The sequence below is a fragment of the Nanorana parkeri genome, unplaced genomic scaffold (genome assembly GCF_000935625.1).
Source record: "Nanorana parkeri isolate BGI_ZX_2015 unplaced genomic scaffold, ASM93562v1 scaffold1329, whole genome shotgun sequence".
Lineage (NCBI taxonomy): Eukaryota > Metazoa > Chordata > Amphibia > Anura > Dicroglossidae > Nanorana > Nanorana parkeri.
In genome coordinates this window covers 354,341-376,478 of record NW_017307597.1, presented here as the reverse complement: position 1 = coordinate 376,478, position 22,138 = coordinate 354,341, and the positions used below count along the sequence as shown (strand labels likewise).

General features: G+C 40.9%; 1 protein-coding gene across 1 annotated transcript in view; it reads right to left on the bottom strand.

Annotated features, from left to right (window-relative positions):
• The window catches only part of FNIP2 (folliculin interacting protein 2), a 64,057-nt gene that overhangs the window by 27,864 nt on the left and 14,055 nt on the right, over window positions 1–22,138 (bottom strand). Inside the window, exon 2 of the mRNA XM_018569397.1 lies at window positions 6,025–6,151. Coding sequence (XP_018424899.1) covers window positions 6,025–6,151 — 127 coding nt within the window. The remainder of the gene's footprint in view (window positions 1–6,024; window positions 6,152–22,138) is intronic.

The window sequence follows — 22,138 nt, the reverse complement described above, 5'->3', positions numbered from 1 at the left end:
TTAAAAATATCAGCCGAATTTAGTTTGCGATCGCGTTTTCGTCCAATATTCGTAAGGTTGATGGGCAGTGTACAACCGCAGTTACGTATGACTTTTGTCTTTCCAGCAGGTTAGAAAACTGTCGAATTGTACGATTTTTGCAAGGTTGGTGGCGTTTCCGTGCATCAAAATTCGTACAATTAACACTGCTCATGCGCAAACAAAAATCTGTGCGGTCGATTAACGAACTTCTTCCAGGTGATCTCTGCTAAAGACCGCTAATTGAACTGTGCGATGGTCTGGGCAGGATGGGGACGCAGTATGAAAATCGGCCAATGATTGCAAGCTGTATGGGCACCTTAACACAACTTACATTAGAAGCATTAAAAATACATTTAATGATTTAGTAATTAATGTAAGACCACATTAATTGGTATTCTGATTATATCTGCCTGGAGTTCAGCTTTAGTTTTACTTTACACAGAGATCCTTATTTCAGGTTTAACTTTAGAATTAATTAGGCATGTTAAAAGACATTTCTTAAAAGCATTCTTGCGTTTTGTCAAGATCCAATTTACATCGGAGCAAGTAGCACGTCTGCAGAGACTGGGAATTGTCTCTGGTTTTAACACCAAGTACCCGGGATATCTGGTTTACTCAATCTTTAATGGGACTATCACTAGACTGTTAGAAAGTACACTGAGCAGTCATGTGCCTGACACAAGGCAGTGACAGGAAAAAAAACACAACCATTAAAATGTGTCCTCCCTGAAGAGCCATTGCAGTGAATGGACAAAGTGGCAGAAGTTTAAAAGGAGACCTCCAGGAAACAGAACTAGAAAAGGACAGTGGGAAGTGTAAAGGGTTAATTAAAGTTCTCTCTAATTTGGAGAACAGCTGTCTGTTCTCTGAATATGCGTGCACAAACGCAAAACTACTGTCAGGCTCCGTTCACACCAAGGTGTCAGCATTTTTGCGTACGTTTTGTTTAGCGTGTTTTTCAAACTGTTGCTCACGTAGACGCACATACACGAAGATGCGTGGTTTATTGAGCAGATTGAAATACATTGCGGTAAAAGAACAAATATGCACAAAAATGCACAGAGAATGTGCAAACCACTTGTGTCGCATGCTTCCATTGAAGTCTATGTGGCCTAATGCGCTGTAATCTGCCAATAAAAAAAGCTCATGTACTTTTTCTAGCGTTTGGCAGCTTGTGACAAAACTCTCAGGTGTGAACAGGGGCCATAGAAATGAATGGGATTTCTTGTGTTGAGAGTTTTGCTGTGCTTAGATTTGAGTGTCAAAACGCCCGGGTGTGAACAGGGACTTAAACAGAAACCTCACCATTACACTAATAAATCGCTGCCTCCAGTCAACTGATGAGCCCGGGTTTGGTGTGAACCCAGTTCACCTGAGTTTGCCCAAGCCTGCTCAAAACTAGGACAAAAAGGGGCAGGGAATGACCCCACCACAGCTGCCCCCACTGATTGTCACTCACCCCCTCCTGACCCAGTCACAATTTTGAGCCGGCCTGGGACGAAATGGGATTGCACCAAGCCCAGTCTCATCTCTACTCAAGAGCATTCAGGGTCCCCGATTACCAGACTGATGCCAGCTCTGTTATATGGACTATTAAGAATCAGTAGGTTAACGTACATTTTTTTACTTCCATCCAAGCTGTCGCTTTAAACAAGTGAATTTTGCCCCTTGATAGCCATATGCATAAGACAACCATTATCCACCTTTTCTTTCTCTTGTACCAAAGTCTGGGTCAACTGACAGGCATGTGAAGCAACCAGAAGGTGTCTGGCTGTCTCAGTTGACAGGGACATAAGAGGATTTTTAGGAGATATAAAAACACAGTAAAGACTGGGATACAACCACTTTTAAAATAGGAAAAAAAAACAAAAAAACAAGTATTTTCAGTGCGGGCATATTTTGAGAGCTTGCAGCACTAAAGTATTTTTTTTTCTTCCACAAGTATCTTTTATTTTTAATATTTACAATTCATTTGTAAGGGATTAACAAAAGCGGTAAAAGATGAAAAAGGCTACTCAACAATAACACACTCACAAGATCCTCTCTTATTGCTGATTCATTCATCAGCACAAGTCAAGGCATTAGGAAGGACTGTAGCCTACAGAGGCACAGAGGGTATCTTAGGGGATCTAGTTGAAGTACAGGGTGAGGTGAGATGGTGGGAAGGAGAAGAAAAAAAAAAAAGGATGGATGGGAGGAGTACAAGGTGGAAAGTAATGAAAAGGGATGGGGAGGATACCTTGAAGTAATTTTTTATAGGACTAACATTTTACAAGCATGATCTTACACATCATATTACTGTATTAAAGCAGATCTTTATCCCCTTTCACCAAAAATCAGCTCTGCATGCCGATATTAATTTCATTAAACAGATTTTTCTTTTTACTTTCTATGATGGTTTTTCCACTTCCTGGTCCTATTGGGAAGGTTACATCAGCAGAGCATTGCTGGGAAATCTCATCTGCAATCTCACAAGATCTCAGGGAAAGGCAATTTCCTCCCCTGAGATGATGTGCATGGTCACATGTCCTAGTCACATGTGCCAGAGTTCCAGGAAGTAAAGGGAGAGCTAGTGACCAGCCCTTAGTTAAAATGGCCGCAGTGAGAAGAATGGGGAGGAAAAGAAAACTAAAAAGGTATGCAATGGATAAAAAGCCTGCAATTATCTAGAAGGATCTGTTTGTAGATTGTCATTGCTAAACAGTTATAAAGGTGTTTCTGTTATTTTGAAGATATGGGTAAAGTTCCTCTTTAATATAGAGATTTGAAGATTGGCCACTGGCGGGAGCTTAAATCTATGAGACATACTGTATTGTGAGAAGAAGCAGTAAAGTACAACTGCATGTAGGAAGCCAAGCCGCAGCATGCAATAAGTAAATATAACTGCCTATTTCAAAGGAGTACACACTCATTTTAAGCATTACAGAAGATCGCTTCTTGTTTTAAGTAAGAAAACGGCAAATATCTCCAATATTGTACATATCCACAAATCTTAAAAAGGGCATACACTTCATATAACTATACCTCACACACTACAATCTCTAGGAATCTATTCCAGAGAACTATGAAAACTTTGCATATTTTATTACTAAAGGTGTAACCGCTTTATAATCTACAGTTATCTCAATACGGCTTAGACTCGTCAAATCACGTGACATGACCTTGTCACTGTGGATGAAAGTCGCTGACAGCCAGGCATTAAGTGCTGACCTATTTGTGATCACAAGCAGATGATCAGTCAGACATTGCAAGAATAGCTAGTTGGCACTAGTTCAAGTGATCATGTGACACTCTCAGCACTGTGCACACTCCCACATTAATCACTTCTCTTCTTGGGTCATATAGCAATGTGCAAGTCATCAGGAAGTCAAATTCACAGCTTAGATATTTTGGTTACCTTCAAAAGATGTACAAAGTTACAACATCTCTTTAAGCATGGAATAACTCTGCAATCCCAGAATTAAAAAGAAGACAAGGCTGCTAAAATATTCCTGTGTTATCTATGAACAAGTGATTACCCCAAAGGACACATTTACACTACTACGGTGCAGTAATGGCACCCTGACCTGGCTTGCCAACAGAATTGCATTGCAGAAAAGGGTAACAGACTAACGTGCACTGCCAAAAATGCTACATGCACCCTTTTTAGTGCATTAGGCAGCCCATTCAAATGAATAAAACAAAACACATGTTATTACACGATATACATTGTGTGATAACATGCTGCAATAGTGTGAATGGGCCCTAAACATTCTCAAAAGACCCTGCCCAACTTTAGCACCCGAATCTCAAACACCACAGGAATAATAGTACTGTTGACTGCGAGACACAATAAAATGCATGACTCAAACCATCAAATGGGACATTAGGACTTGAACTTTCCAGCCTACTACATTTGCAATGGCTCATACTTTAAAGTGACACTAAACTCAGGTGTTAAATCTAAAAAATGCATTCAAGTACCCGAACTATTAATACAAATGCAGTTTATTTGTGTAGGACTCAGCTGTAGATCCCCAAATCATGTCTGAATTCATGCTGACACTGTCCTTCCTTCTGGAGGGTGGCTACTTTAGTTTCCCATGGTCTCTGTGTGTTGTAAAGTAGTCACCGCTCCAAGCTCTCTCCTGTGATGGACTACAATCTCACATTTAGTTTACTAATTTGTATTGAAGTTATAGTCTAATCACAGGAGTGAGCTTGCAGTGGTGGCTACTTTACAACACACACAGGGACAAGTAGTCACCCTACAGAAGGAAGGACAAGGTCATCACAATTTCACAGCCAAGTGATACACAAATAAGATACATTTTTGTTCATAGTTAAAAAGATATTTGAATGTATGTTTTTAGGATTTAACTCCTGAGTTTAGTGTCACTTTTACAATCTCCAAATCATGTTTTCCATCTCCTACTGACAACTCAACTGCTTCCATCACTTCTGCATGATGTGCTTGTCTTCAACAAAACTAAATTCTATTCTGATGCTCTCAGAATGCCATCGACTCACAAATTGATGAGAAGAAAGACCTATTTAAAATAACTTAATAGTTGCATGCCTTTATGGTGCATTATAATTCTCTGTGGAGATTATGAGCATCGCCATTTTAAAATGAACTACAAAAAGGCACTCATATCTTGTGCTTCGGAAAAAATAAATACAATTTCAATTTAATAATAATAATAATAACAACAATAATAATGTGATGCTATACAGTCATCCCATCCTTTTCCAATTTGGAGGGTACAATGTTTAAAGCACTTCTGGACCTGTTAGCACTGATCTAATGCAATGTAAATTAGTCCTGGCCAAGTGAACTCTAGGCACCTTTGTAGAGCACATCTTTAAATATAGAGAACCCTGGACATGGCTATAGTTGTACTAATTGCACCTTTGATAGCTGTACATAAACTCTGTCATAAGAGAAACACGAAGGCTGCATTTGCTGACTTATTACTGAAAAGGTTTGTTGTCTCGTTTCAATTCTTTGGGTATTTAACAACATCGCAACACCGTGACATCCTGATTTGCGTACCTACACTAGGTCAGTAACACAGAAATTACTAAAGCCAGAGGGTCAGCAAAACATCCAGAGAACTAGCATTTACAGGTCAGCAATGGTAACCCTCATATTTTTATTCATGGCAGGTTTACATTAAAATAGGCTGGTGGTGCATTTAAATGTATAAATTTGGCCTCAGAAGAGGACTTAAGGCACGGACATGGCTGTAGTCTATTAGGTAAATACCAAATGGATGGACGATGTTGGCACTTCAAACCCCACTAGCCTAGAACTATAATTGTGGGCCTCAATGACCAATAGTTTAGATTACAGCAGGTGGAGAGGAGGAGTATAATCATGTAAAAAAAAAAAAAGGGCCAAGGTTTTGAAGCTCCAAGGGAGCTTGAGAAGCGAAGGTGTAGATGCAGACTTTGAATGGAGGTACTTCAATTTGCCCACAATCTGTGTTCCAGTAATTCTCCCGTCACAGTTCCTTGGAATACCATTTTATAGACGGGAAAGACATGCTAAGCATTTGGAAAGGCTTTCTGGTTACTGAAGGTTTGAAGAAGAGTAAAACTACAATATGGAAAACTACAATATCTGTTATTTACAAGATATTTCTGACCAGGAATGCTAAAATGCTATTTTTTCCCTATAGAACCATGGTGCATCACTAATTTTGTACTGGTTATGGAAGATCACAGTGCCCTATAAATGCGAAATTAACCAAAATAATGCAAATGCTACTTATTTATAGAACATTAAAAACCTATATCTCTACGTACTGCATAGGTAAGAACCGATACACACCAAGCACAAATCTTGTACACAGAGCATGGCACAGAAAGTTTTTGAGTGCCAACATTTCTAATTTAGTTCAGCTCGTCCCCAGCTAGACTTCTACCTGCAATCTTTTTTTCTACTATGATGACATGATGAATAAAAAAAAAATGTAGATCCAAGATTAAACTAAATCAACAATATATTTATTTTCTCACCTGGGTGGTTTCATCTTTTATTTCATGAACTGCTTTGGAGTCAAATAAGACCTGCCTGCCTCTTTTTTCACAGTCCTGGTAAACAATCAAGCGAATGCAATTCAAGTCGAACTCTGAACAAGGCCAGCTGTGAATGAAAACATAGAATTTGGTCAGCAAGGTTTATAGTTATATGTGGAAACAGAAGAGCCAAAACTGTAACATAATAATAAGCTTTAGAAATAAATTATTGCATGTTCTTTTTATATTAAGGGTACATTGACCATGTGCTGGCCGTTGTTGGGGCCGCTGAGATCAGTTCTTCAGGGCACTGCACACCAGACGCTGCGCAATTAGTGCAGCATCTGGTGTGACCTAAGAGTCCTTATACTAACTAGCAACAAGCATGCCATGTGAAAATAAAATCAACACTTACACACATTGGTATGCATATATTGTGCTATAATATTTTTCCAATTCAGTACAAACCATCAGTGCCTTGATTTTTTTTTTTCTCTAAAGAATCAGATCTACACATATGCATTAAACATGTGCTCGCTACCGTGATGGACTACAATCTTAATACAAATTAGTAAGGATGCACTGGTATTGGTGAATACATTTTCACGAGTACTCGTACTTTTAAATATGCCCAGATAGTGGCACAATTTTTAAACAGGCGCCGCTGTTCACAGGTAGGCTGCCGAGGTCCCAGTAGCCGTCCTGTGAACCCTGACACTTGTTTACAGCTCCACCCAAAAAGCTCTTCCACCTTCTTGCAACCCCACTGCCTGTACCCACCCGGGACTCGGCACAGCCCACCCGAGACCCCACACAGCCCACCCGTCATCCTTCGCTGGACCAGCACCAATTCAGAGATGATTTGAGGATCTACAGTTGAGCGATACATTTTTGTTGTTAGTTATCTGTGTATCTTAAGATACTTGAATGCATTTTTAAGATTTAAATCTTGAGTTTCATGTCACTTTAATAAAAAAACTTAGGACACAACGTCAGACAGAAACTCCTAACAGTGAAGGAAATCTTTGGCAAGTTATCTGGTTTCAATCTACACTCCAATCAAAGGTTGTGTGTGCACTGCATGTGTGTGGATGTAATATGAATCATGCAGTAATCAGGTGCTTCTATATAAGTGAGACACGGTTATTGTATTTTATGGTCTGCTTGAAGTAAACCTGTACTCTGTACAGCTCAGCTCCACCCAGGACAAGCAATAACTTTTCATATCTGTTCAGACTTCAGCAGGTAGATTTCCCTTCAGTCTATCTTCATCGCATCTTTTTTGGAGCTGAACTCCCCAATTATTTATATATATACAAAACGATGGCGAATGATAACTTTATTTGGTTTGTAATGGCTGCGTTAGACTGGGAATTCCGGTGAGGATATCTCACCACCACGTTCAACAAGAAATATAAGTAGCCAGCAGAAATCCAACAGCATCCACGTGAACCTGGAATACCATGGTTTATTTTAAACCAAAGTTTAATAAACAAAAACACAAAATAAGCCTCAGGCCTAATTCACACCTAGGCGGCATAGCATTTGTGCGTTTTATGTGCGTGTTTAGCGTGCGGTTATTTGCACGTTTATGCTCGTGAAAGTGCATGGACAAAACGATGCGTGTTTTCACTTGCAGCTTAACATTGTGGTCAATGGAGGAACACGCATGCAAACGCACACAAAAATGTGCTGCACGTTTTCTGGAGTTTCCATTAAAGTCTATAGGCGAAAAACACGAGCTTGAAACTGCAAAAAGAAGCTCATGTAGCTTTTTTTGTGTTTGGCGTTTTCATGCTGGCGTTTTATTGTGAACAGGGGCCATTGAAAATCTTTTCCTTTTCCTACTGCTCAAAAATGTCTAGTTGTGAACAAGGCCTTAAAGTAAACCTTTGCGATACTCATGCAGGGCAAATCAACAGGTTGACTTTAATGGCAGCTTCACTAGATGCTCATAGCCGCTGTGCAAGTGAGGAGAGTTACCTCCGTGTAAGCTTCAAGTTGTAATATACAGCTTATGCAAGGCAGCAGCCTTTCTACCTCATACAACAGCGCTGGTTGCCTCAACAGTCAATTGCCAGGCCCCAGTCCTGTCACATGGGAAGAAAGTTACATGCCCCTCAATAGCCCCAGAAGTACCAACTATGTTTGCTAGCGGTGGGGTATTGAAAGAGAAGGAAAGTATTTGCTGATGCCGGAGCCATTATTAAAGCAGGGGTAGACAAATTTATTTGGAATCCAGAAGCCAGTCTGTCCAATCCATGAGCGCGGAGGATTTTTAAGGCTACAGCTCCATTGACAACAGCTAGAGAAAACCTCAAAAGATAGACATCAGCTGTAATTTTTAGGGTGCATTGGCTACCTGACTCCTGGGATTTGTCCAGCCCTGTGTTAAATAAATCTGTTACTTTGCAGCTGATCACTTTAAAGAAAAATGCCATTGGAAAATTTCAGTGAAGGTGGTATACCACTATAGCACCAACAGGAGCATAAAGTGTAATGCCTACAAAAGCCTCAAAATGCATTATTCAGGACAGTAAAGAAAGAAAAACAAAAATGAAAAGCTATGGTTTTCACAGGACTGCTACTAACTACATTTTACCAAGTTTGGAAGCTTAATGCCAACAAGTCACAATGACATTTAGGCAGGACACAACTCTTAGTACAAAGAATGAGACGAATGATGAGAAACTGCAAGCAAATGCAAAGAAGAAAAATATGAATACCTTTCCATATACTGCATGCCTTTCATCCACCAGTATTCATGGCCAGACAAACTGTACAGTGTGCAGAGGACTGCTATTGCCCTCACCTTTATTTGGGGTTTATTCCAAAGCACAAGACTATCAGATGACTACGAGTTTCACCCCATGACAAAAGCTGCTGAGCAGACCGATGGCTGCACTTCTATTCTGTATTGTCTAGGTACTGCTCACAATACATCACACACCCATATTACCCTGCATTCACCTCCTGTCAGCACTCATACTAGCCAATTCCTGCCTCTTCCTCTGGTGGATCACCCAACTCCGAGGACAAGGGATGCTCAATTCACAGATTAAATGTGTTGGTACAGCAATGAAAAGGACTAGACCAGGCTCATGACTTAGACAAATCCTAGGTTATGCTGCACCATAAACACAGCACTGCAAGTTTCCTTGGCTGGGATCGCAGACTCCGTTGGCAGTTGCGTCACACCACTAATAAGGATACATATAAAGATGGCAGCTTCAAACAGAACAAAATATGAACTTCTCTCAGGACAACTCTGAGATCCAACTGTTCTGTACTACAAATTCTTATCACAAGCAAAGAACTTTCAAATCAAAATCAACCGATGTCCACGCAGCAAGAATTCCAGCAGCCAAGGTATATAAACATTACTACAAAAGAACTCATTCAGATAAAATGAACAAAAAGGAAGGGAAAGTATTGCCCTGGGCATAAATTTGCATTACAGCTGTCATTTCATAGAGCAGTTAAAAAGAAAACACTGACTGTTTAACAACCCCGACACTTTTCCTTTCCTACTGTTTTTATGTACGTGCACAGGAAACCTCTTTACCCTACAGCAAATCAAACCGATAGCTAATAACGTCACACTTCTGCGTGCTAAAATGCAATTTCCAGTTTGCAGTACACTTGTCATTTTACAGAAGTTTGTGTGTAGTAGGGAAGGGGGTGGGTGGGGGATTAGAAGACAGTCATTGGCTCCTTTATTTCAAAGCTTTACATTCAGTTTTGGAATATGCCAACATTTGTTCATTGGGTGGCCCTGTTGGCGCCCTTTAGAAAGTCGACGGAGCTGGTCGTAAGATTTTGGGCTGAACAGTGACAGCAGCCCATCAGCTGCTGTCATTTGTTCGGGTATTCTAACAGCGGCACAGCAGCCCAATGGGAGATTCATTCATCCACACGGTTTAGCATGCGTGGAGGAATCGGTTATATTATTTGTTCCATTCAGCCCACAGCTTGAAAGGAAAAAAAAATTAACAGTGCATGGCAAACTTAAGATGTTCATGAAGCCGTTAGAGACCGTGTCACACCAGTGGATCTGCTACTGGTGACACCTCACTAGCGTCAGATTCACCACAGTAGTGCTGCCACTTTGTCAAATAGACATGGCTCCTTCACTGAGCAAAACTCTGCAGCATCTTGACCTCTAGCAAGGGAAAAGAAATGAAGCTCCATCTTGATAGTATGGCCAGCAAGGGAGTGACACTATAAGAGAAGTTATAAAAGGCTTGTCAGCAAGTCAGTCACTGGCGATAGATATTTTTTAACAAAATTCTCACCTTTAACTTTTTTAGAAGATATTTGACCACTTGGTTGCATTTCCTCCAAAGACAAATCTGCATTGTGAACACAAAACAAAGCCCCAAAATAAAGACAAAACAGTTTTGGTTCAGATAGAGTGGGGAAAGGTAAGAACCCCTGCCAACTTTTTACTGCTGTAAACGTACCCCCACAAGGAGATTTCGCCTCACTTCCTGTCCCGGTGAATACTACCCATAATGATGCCAACTATTTTTGAGATGAAGTTGGGCTATCAGTAGAGGAGAAAACGTTAAGATCAGGATCGGTCTCATCTGAAGGAAGGAAGATCACGGCTTCAAATAGTGTGAGGAAGGAGTTTAATCCTACAAAAAGCACTTTGAGACCCAAGGGTCTGAACACGGAGATGAGAGGCTTATTTTTCAGAGCACTGGTGTTCTTTGCGAGCACTGCAGCAAAAGATTTTCTATGCAAAACTAGTCTAAAGATCATATACAAGAAATTACAAGAGTGGGCAGAGAGACGCACAAAGAAAGACTAAGAAAACACATTTTTTTCCTCGTTTTTTCCCCCCATATATTAAAGACATGAGAGCTGTCTGCGTTTAATGATTTAATAAACACTCTGTTTCAATTATGTGTCTAACACTGACACAGGATGTTTTCTACTTTATTAGTCACTTTTGAGACCTTTTTGTTTTAAAGATAACCACTTTTGACTTATACAAACAGTTGATAAGAAGATTGAATAAAAAAAAAAAACATTTTCACAGTAGTATTGTTCACTACAATATTTGTTTTTTGCACATATTATTTGTTTACCGTGTTCAGTGACAGCGCCGCTTCACATATTTGAATGATATTAATGCAGGCTCATGCAGCCAATTTAAGTGAGCAGCTGTAACGAGGAATGCCCAGTTTTTTTAAGAGTAATCGAGCGCAGAAGTCTCTATAGAAAAAGTACCCCCACTGCCATGCGTTGTGGTGTGCTATGGGTCATGACTTTTTTCTGCCATTAACGTGCACTGCCAGATCATTTAATGTTAATGGGCTGCCATAAATCAGCGCCTTAACACATGTGTGGTGTCAACGCAATGGGTCATAAGGGGCCAACAGAATGAAGTAGAAAGCGGAGAAAATACATTAAAATGAATATGGTGTAACCTTTCGACATGGATGAAGTGAGCAAACAGTGAGTGAATTTAGGTTACAGGATTCAATTCTGTACACGTCAAATGTTAAAAGGCAATTAGTATAAAGTGAAACCTTTTGAGATACGACGCATTCCATTCAGGACTACAAAAATCAAGGTCAGTCTCATCACCACCAACCTCTAAGAGGTCTATTCATTTGAAGCATACAATACAACTTACTCCAGCATCCACCTTCTTATTTGCCGCCTTGTGTGCTGTATACAGCCGATTAGCCTAAACTCTCCACATGCATTGTTAAAATAAATAAAAACTCTTAACTTTATAATCCCTTAAATGGTAATTTAATTCTCAGATAGGTAAAATTTGTTTCAAGACAACATTGTTTCCTACTCTATCTAAAAGGAAAAAAAGTTTTGTCTGGAGTGCAATAGACAAAATTGACTTGTTATTCTTTTCCTAACAGGGGTTCTAACTATTCCCTTACCTATTCCCCCCAAAAATAAAAAATCTAAAAAGACACACTTCTATAAAATCAATATCCAAATAAAAATGACTGACAACTGGCAATTGCGCAGCATATTATCACGTTAGGAAGGTGTGCTCATTCATTCAAGAGCTGCCCACCGGGGAGTACGAGATGTATTTCTTGCACTGCAGGTTAAAACAACCATATACAAATATATGGACATAGCCACGCATACAATACATTTTCTATATTTAGAAAACAATACTTTTTCTATATTTAGAAATCAGATCAAACCACATAGCTTTCACTGAGCCTACCAAGCACACAGAAGCCTTACTACAGAGAAAACTATTAGAAGCATTCTCTTTTAACACCACACTCATTAGGGTCCTCATTTAGCCAGTCCCCTCACATTTTAGGGAACTGCGTTTAATTCAAGTAAGAAACAATTGCTACAACTAAATAAAATATAAAGCAGATGATGATAGGGTTGCAGCATTTTAGAAGGAAAAATCAATTCAATAAAAATTCAGTAAATAAAAGCAATAAAAGAAAAAAAAAAAAATACACAAATATGAAGTAAAGAAATAAAAACAAAACTAAAATATAAAGAAAATAAAGAAATAAAAACAAAACAAATGAAGGATAAAAGTAACTTTAAAAACTGAAAGATTTGTAGCTGTAAGTGTATGAAAGGTCTAGAAAAGACATTACCTTGACTGAGACTCAGCGTCATAGTAATTGTTGGTCAGACGTTTCCCATGTTTACTTCTAACTGTTCTGCTGTCAGAATTTTTACACTCGCTGGCAAGCAGGCAGGTTGCAATCCACCTGTTTCGGAGTCTTTTTGAGGAACACCCCACATAGTTGCCAGTCCTCTGTGTGCCCCCACACATTTTCTTTTTAACAGAACCACAAAAAAAAAAAAAAAAAAAAAAAAAGGTAAAAAAGCTGGAGTTGTAGAGCTATCCCATTAGAGGGAAAGAGCTTTCGAAACAGAAGGAAATGAAGCATAAAAGGTGTAAATATGTATCAAAGATCGGTAAAAGGAGTCCTGTCCTTACGAATTGAAGGCTACGCAGAATCATAACAGATCTCATGCCGACAGGTACGAGCCGTATTGCTTTCCAGGTCTCCAAAAGCAAGCCATACATTAAACTGTTAAAGAGTCACAAGACTCAGCCATATGTTTGGCAGAAGGCAGGACTTGGGTTTGAGCCCCACCCTCTGCAGCAAGGTTGTATTAACATTGGCTAGGCTGTAGATGACAGTCATGTGAGAAGTATTCATCATGTGACAATGAAAAGCAGCTCGATTGTCCGCAGTCAAACAGTCATTTACAGACTGCCAGTAAACAGTCCTGTGCATGTCATTCATGCTGCAACCAAAAGACCTCTAAAACATATTCCATACAGTAAAAGAAAAAAAAAAAACACAAATGTGCAGCAAGAATATAAAAATATCTGCATACAGCTTCACATTTCTAACTGCGTACATGTGCTAAATAGAGGGACCACAATGAGACTCCTGCACCATAAGTCAAGTATCAGGACCCCCCTCGCAGTAAGAATTCTGAGAAAAGCAATGAGCCAATCACACGCGAAGAACGTCAGATCTCTGGGGAACTATGTATCGATTTAGTATATGAAACGCCTCCAGTTTGCCAACTTGGAAGGAAACTAGATATACATTTCAGGGGTCTAGAAAAGGTGATTTTTAATAACAAAAATTACAAGACGGTGTAGCAACTGAATAGGCTGCATTCACGAGTAATAGAGACGTTGTACCCTTAAAGAGATCAAACTGATCGTATAGCACCATAAAAGGAGGACTACAACCAACAAGAAAAAAAACATCATGCCTAACGGCACCTAGGGAACACTTTTTATTTTCTACTGAATTAATGACAATTAATGCAGCTATGGTTTAAGTAAAAATGCAATACCATTATTTTAAATACAACTAGTATAAATACCTGAATTTGGTTTCATCCTCTTGTAATCCTATGTATAGTACTTGAAAACTTGCATTTATACCTGCATGCTTCGTGAATGACATTAATTTGTAGTGGCACTCCAAACGCAGGCAGGAAGATATGCATTTTTGCTCCGCATTTGCGTGCATGAAAATGTGCACAGGCACGGAAGCAAAAAAAAAAACAAAAACACGTCACATAATTTGCTACATGAGCTTTTTTGCCGCGATCTGAACTCAATGGGATGACCAAGACATGCGGTCACAGGACACACAGGTGTGAAAGCGGGGTATACTGGAAGCAGCTAAATAGGTGTCCTGCATTCACATCTGCTAAGAAACGTGTCGACAGGAGGAGACAGCATAGAGATGACTTCATCAGTATGTTGCTACTCCTGTACTGTCCAATCACAGGCTGAATCCAGGGATAAGGGTCAGTTTATAAAAAAATGTATGTATGTATGTATGTATGTATGTATGTATGTATGTATGTATGTATGTATGTATGTATTCACGCACACATACATACATATACACATACAATTATTTTTTTCCCTTCTATGTGAATTACCAACTGTTGTGAGAATGGGCAAAAATCAAATGTTCTGTGGCAATTTTCTTTTCTGGTTGAATATTTTTCAAATCTTATGGGCTGTGGTACAATTCGGTTCTTTAACCACTTCAAGACCAGGTGTTTAGACCCCCTTCCTGGCCAGGCCATTTTTCAGTATTCAGACCTGCGGTACTTTGACTGACGTTTATTCCGTCATGCAACGCTGTACTGATGGGGGGGCGTGTCTGAGCGGACGTCTAGAGACGCCCGCTCACATCCAGGGAGAGGACCCTGTACCTATAAATATTGTGTTTTCTAACATGACACTACTCATTTTTGAACCTCAAGTAGTTTTTGGACGTGCAACATTTGCGAATAGCGAGAATTAACCTCTTGCCGTCCGCCCGTAGTAAAAAAACGGACGGACGGCACTGCTGCATTTGCGGGTTGCCGTCTCCAGACGGCAATTTTTTTCTGTCAAAACCTTATCCTTGCAATGGGGCTGCCCCTGCACTGCAAGGGTTAAAGTGCTCGTTTTGTCTAGGAGACTGAAATTAGATTTACTTGCCTGATCCCCACTGGTTCCCTTCGGGCTGCTAGACCGTTCCCCGCAGCCTCTTCTTCCCTGGGCTCTGGCGTTATCATGGCTTGTATTAGACACGAGAATGGCGAGGGACATTTCATAGCCGAAGCAGAGGGGAAGAGAGGTGAGTGCTAAGCACAGCGGCACAGAGAATCCGGCAATTAAAACAGCTTTATTTGAGCCCCTCGACAAAACAATACATGCGAAAGCCTCCTCATAGTGATGATGATATCTATACAATTTAACAATGTTAAACTATATTTTTTTACAAATGGTTAAGAAAATGTGTAGTTTATATAGATACTATATAATACTATATATACTATAAAGTCTGTGCTTTCTCTTCACTTCCCATTCCTTAGACAACAGAAAATCAGAAGAGAATCTGAAGGGAATCCACAATCAGACAGTTGTCTCTGCAAGTGTCCACAGTAGAAAATTTTCTTTCTATTCTTGTTCTGATGGCAATTACAAATTTTGTCTTTCCCTTCACTTTCAGTGCCAGTGACAATGGTCACTAGGACAAAAAGAACAGGTGAATTTTTCAGTAGGGGTACCGCAGTAGGGGGACCTAACAGTCTCTAACCCTTCCCTGTTCTGTCCAAAACCTAGAAGCATATTTTTAGATACACTATTAGCAATTATTAATATTTGTATTACTCTGTGGTATGGGTTGCAGAATCCAGTCCATGCACAGCCACAAAGGCTCATATAGACAGCCTAAAGACATTATATTGTCTCATCTGTAAAATTAAAAAGCTCCAATAGACTTGAGAAGGATAGAGAGATAGAGAAATATACATGAGATCCAAAATAATCCTTAGAAATTATCTTTTAGAGATCCACAGAAACTGTACCTTGCTCTGAAATTCCCCATTATGTTGCTGCATGATTAATTTTCTCTTGTTAGGCACATGCCTGCTTCTAGGCTTTATATTGGAATAAAGTAGCACTAAACTCAATTACTGGCGAGTTCATGATGGTGGATTACTCTACTTGGCTATGCTGTCCATTTGAGGTCTGTGGTTAAGATCTTGGAGGGCAGGATTGGTGATGTTTTGTTTTGCCCATGTCCTCATCAGGCTTACGAGTAACATTATCCATTTTTTAATTTTCATTAAAAAAGGAGAATTATGGGGTGAGTGACCCCATAATTCAAGCCAACCTGTGACAAATAAGCTGTCACAGGTTAGCTCTAATAATCAGGAAGTCCGTGAACACATACCGTCGATCGCTGACTTCCTGATCCTCTCCCTGCAGAAAGCGGTAACTATCAGTCACCGCTGAGGCCGAGACAGCCATCAATCAGCCAGCTGGGTGGATCTGGACAGTATTGTTAGGATCCGTCCCAGCTGTGGCGCTCTTAGCATATAGCAGGCAAAAGCCCGCGATATACTGAGTTTTGGGTCACCAGAGAACACAATACATGTCCTCTCATGAACCAGAGGTTGCCCCATAGTTCTCTTTTAATAAATATTACACAAGGAGAAGGCACCTTTTTCTGTTATGAATAAAGTTTGTTCAGAGTTGGGCACTTGAGAAAGAGCCATACTAGAGCAAAATGCTGTGCTATACCTTAAAGCTGCAAGTATGTTATAAGTAGAATACATGGCAAAATCTTTGAACCAGTTGAACTCACATAACTTTTTGTCAGTGCAAGCCAGCTGCAAATCAGTCTGTGTTCTGGTAAAAGGTAATTGCCAAACTAATTAGAAGCCTAGAGCTAAGCCAGAGCTTTTTTAAGTGAATCACTTGGGAGGGAGACGGCAATATATCTCTGTGGAGGCTGCTGGTTTTTGTCTTGCGTTATCAACAGAAAGCATTCTGTGATTGACACAAGCTGATCATGGGGAAAAGCTGTTTTAATACGGCTGTCATTTTTATGCTGGGTACACAAACCCACATCAAGTAAAGCAACACCAGATCTGCTGTAGTGGTCTAAACCTGGCATGCATGATTAAGTGGCATGCCAGTAAAAAAAATAAATGGCAAGCTTTGGAATATAACAACCCCTTTAATTCAGTGCAAGCTTTTATTCGAACAAAGTATCTATCAGCTAATTATATCCCCTTACCTTCTTGATTAGGAATGATGGCCTTTAGGCATACCAACATTTTTCATTTGACAGATTAAGCAACCAGAAATATATTACTGCTTATGTTAAAATGGTAAAAAAAACATCCTTGCAACACTTCAATTCAAAAACCCAATCTCCTAGCCAGACATCAAAGCCAACGTCAGTGTCTGCACCAATGTTATCTATGAATGTATGGCTTCAAGTCCTGTTCCAGGGTAAATATTTTCTATATAATGATTGTCAGCTCTTGGCCAGTGCTCAGGTCAGGCTACAAGGGTAAAACTGCCAGTAACAGTGGGCACAGAGCCATGATGTACTGCAGATCTGTGCAAGCAAAAGGGTAAATTTCACTCAGCCTTACATTCCATTATATTCCTATGTCTGGTGCTCAGTGCATGTGATCTGGGGTGAATAGCAGGGCAGCAGTCCAATACCAAGCAGTTGTACTCTGTATTTCCTTAGGGAAAAAAAATCTAAATATTCAGGTTTTTCTGCCTTGCAAGTAGCAAACGCGTTATGCAAATTCTTCCGTATGATCACAGGAACATAGAAACCACCACACCTATAAAGTGATTATGGTAGTGAGTAGGGCTGCAGCTAACGATTATTTTCATGATCGATTAGTTAGCCGATTATTAAGTTTGATTAATTGGTTAATCGGATAAAAAAAAAAAAAAAAGGCTCCAGTGATGGACTACTAGTTTCTATTGAGATTGTAGTCAATCACAAGAACAAGCTTGGCGCGGTGGACGTAAAAAAAGAGTGGTGTGCAATATAGTACATTATACAGCGGCGCAGTGCAGAATACCAGCAGCTATAGAGGAATGCAGCAATAGTATATTATACTATAATGTACTATTGCTGGGATTTGTAGTCCTCTGTAGCTGGCATTATTCTGCATTGTGCTGTATATTTCTGTGTATTATTGCTGCGATTTGTAGTCCTCTATAGCTGGTGGTATTCTGCATTGCGCTGTATAATGATTATATGGCACAATGCAGAATACCAGCAGTTACAGAGGACTACAAATCCCAGCAATAATATATTAGGCAGCCTGTATAATGTATTATTGCTGGGATTTGGTGTTCCTCTATAGCTGCTAATGTTCTGCAGTGTGCCGCTGTATTATACAATGCAGAACACCATGCACAATACAATGCAATGCAATGCATAAAACCAATGTATTATATATCGGCACACTGCAGAACATTAGCAGCTATAGAGGAACACCAAATCCCAGCAATAATACATTATATACAACGCAATGCAGAATACCAGCAGTTACAGAGGACTACAAATCCCAGCAATAATACATTATACAGGCTGCCTAATATATTATTGCTGGGATTTGGTGTTCCTCTATAGCTGCTGGTGTTCTGCAGTGTGCCGCTGTATTATACAATGCAGAACACCATGCACAATACAATGCAATGCAATGCATAAAACCAATGTATTATATATCGGCACACTGCAGAACATTAGCAGCTATAGAGGAACAACAAATCCAAGCAATAATACATTATACAGGCTGTTTAATGTATTATTGCTGGGATTTGGTGTTCCTCTATAGCTGCTAATGTTCTGCAGTGTGCCGCTTAAAAAAAACAAACAAAAAAACAAAAACAAAAAAACCACAGGAAACATTAAAAAGCTCCCGGCCGATCTCCACTTACTTTGAATGACGGTGTTGTCGGCGGGCAGCGACGTTTTTGGTGGTCGGCGGGAAGCGGCGAGTCGGGAAGCTCACCGGGAGGAGAGGGCCATGTCCTCAGCGTGCGGTGGGCGTGGCTTACGAGGCGGCTGAGGGAGCTCAAAGCGTGGAGACCAGCGGCGCGCGCAGCTTCAGCCTGTGCAGTGGGCGTGACTTATGCGGCGGCGTGGGCACGTCGGGCGCAGCGGGGGCAGCGTGTGACGTGTGACTCAGGCCGCATGTGGAGCCCGAACAGGCTAATCAATCGATAGCCGATGAATCGACGATCGAAAACGATGCCGGTTTCAAGCGTCGATTTTAATCGACTAAATCGATTAACTGTTGCAGCTCTAGTAGTGAGTAAATGAGAGAGAGTAAACACCCAAAGAAATCCATCAATATAATTTCATCTATGTATAGCCCATCACTTTTTTTCCAATACACTAGTAGTTTTTTGGTCAAACATTTTTTGTTTGGCACAAACCCTCGTTTGATTATAGCTCGAATACCCCATCAAGCATAGTCAAATGTTGATTTCGGAAATCGTTTGTTAGCCATACTAACCAACCAGTTTTTGATGAACAACGGAAATAATTTCCTTTTGTACATGTGCTGTGTTCTTGCCAAGATCAATGATCGGCTGACAGCTGCTGCATTTGAATGCCAGTACACTGCATGTAATTAGGACTCCAACTAAATCGATAATAATAGTTGTCAATGCTCATAATCAATTAGTTGGTAGGATCCCTTAGCTCTCTCCTCCACGCTGGGAGGAGGGCACAGCAAACAGTTAGCGGGTGCAGTAGCCAGCCTACTATTGGCTTTTGCAATTTGAAATGGCCAATAGCAGGCTGGCTATTGCACCAGCCCACTACCTGCTGTATTGTCATTCGACTGCCATCTGTGGAATCTTGCAAGCGTTCTGCCGCTTTCAAAACGCAGCGGCCGTCACCCGATCATTAACTTGAACAAGTGACAGCTGCCGCTTGTACGCGGCAGATTAGGAATTCCTGCTGCAGGAAATCGCAAGCTCCTACCGCAGGAATCCCTAATCACACCTAAAATATAGCTGTGAATGTAGCCTTAAAGTGAAACTCCTTATGTATATGGATAGAACAGGTTTGCATGTATATGCCTAGGGAAAAAATAAATATTAGGACAGTTCAGTATTTTAATTACACTCACTGGCCACGTTATTAGGCACTGCTCGTTAACACAAATATCTAATTAGTCAATTGCATGACAACTCAATGCATTTAGGCATATAGACATGGCCAAGACAATCTGCTGAAGCTCAAACCGAGCATCAGAATGGGAAAGAAAGGTGATTTAAGTGACTTTGAACATGGCATGGTTATTTGTGGCAGATGGGCTGGTCTGACTATTTCAGAAACTGCTGTGTTTAGGCAGGTGGTGCTGGTGTAAGTGTCTGGGGGATATTTTCTTGGCAGACTTTGGCCCGGTTAGTACCAATTGAGTGTTGTTTAAATGCCACAGCATTTTTGCTGACCATGTCCAACCCTGACCTCAGTGTAACCATTTTCCGATGGCTACTTCCAGCAGGATAAAACGCTGTGTCACAAAGCTAAAATCAGTATAATGAGTTCACTGTACTCAAATGGCCTCCAAAGTCACAAGATCTCAATCCAATAGAGCACCTTCGGGATGTGGTGGAACGGGAGATATACATCATGGATGTGCAGCTGACAATTCAAAAAGGGGGTTCAGCCAGGTAAAGTTTACCTAATCAAGTGGCCATGGAGTGTAAGTTCAAAGTGCATTTCCTGGGGCATGGTCTCATAAAAGAAGAGTAAGGAGTGTTCTAGGAGAACACCCAGATCTGTCTCCGCTAAACCCCTGAAAGCCCAGCAATACTGCTCATTTCATCGTCTGACATCCTCCTACAAAACTGCATTCCAGCAACCATTTGAGACAGTTATCCTGAACAACCACCTGCAGCCTACTGCAAATATGGTGCCAGACTCGTGGCCTGACATGCTCTGGCATCTTAGGAGGAACTACCTCACCTTTAGTTCCCCCATCTAACCAGGTGCAGAGTCAAGACCCTCTGCCGCCCTCCTCTGAATGGGGATCAAGACACTCCAGGGAAGCATCACAATGGGTCTCTCCGGGTACTGCTCAAAATAAGCTATGAGGGACCCCACAGGCTGCAGTGAAAGGCTCCCCTGACTCTAAGCCCCCTGATCTGCAATCCCAGACAGACACTCAGGAGACAGTCCCCTGCACTCACAGGTGCTGAAAATATGGCCCTAGATGGACTGCGATATCAAAACCCTCCTGCAGGCTCTGCCTACCTTTGCTGTTTTTAAAGCCTTTACTAAACACATTGAGGCAACATACCACAACAACAACAAAAAAAGAGAAGACTTTACAGAAGTTGATCAAGAAGTCTCCACACTTGCTACCAGATTTTCCACCACAGAACAGGCAAACTTTTGATTTACAGCATATCATTATTGTACACCTCCCACAAATCCTATCAACAACATAGGATTCATGAAGAAGCATCATCCTCCATGAGGCTTCTTCTGAATAATCAGAACAAAAGGGGCAGACTAAATAATATTCAAATCAGAGTAATACTGGAAACTTTAAATTTAAAAGATCTGCATGGAGACACACTAGTGTGTTGTGTTTTCAGTAGGGTTGCCACCCGTACGGGTTTCACCCGAGCAGTACGGGTTTGCAATCATGTGCCCACCTCCCGCCCGGGCACATCATTCATATGGTACAATGCCGCATGCTAGCATATCTTGCGGCGGGCGGTGGTCAGCGGACGCCAGGTGGCGCCGTTTCCAGTCCCTCGACTCTCCCTCCCTCCCCTGTTTCTCTCCTCCGCGGCTGTAGTAGGAGGAAGTGACATCAGGGAGAGAGGGAGCCGTGACTGACTAATCTTTCTCCGGCAGCCGCCAGCAAGCAGGGGTTGTGGAGAGCAGCGATTTTGTCACACAACCCCTGCTTGCTGGCAGCTGTAGGAGGGTGAACCAGCGCTGGTAGAAGGTGGACCTGTGACTGCACTGAGGATGACCTGCACGCATCTCGCATCATCAGGGTGTTGGCTTCAAGGAAGGGACAACTTCAAACCAGGAAAGGACAACCAGCTCCTGATGACATAAGTAAAGAGGATAGCAGCATGGGACCTGGCATGTGGCTGTGGAGCAGGAATTTACAACAGGACAATGCTGGAATCTCCGAGTATGTGAGTATATTTATTGTGGATAACTCCAGTGAAAAATGTAAGAGGGTATCTAGGGGAAAAAACACACGGAGCGGTGAAGTTATTAAATTTTTATCAAATGCAATATTAATTGGAAAGGGGGGG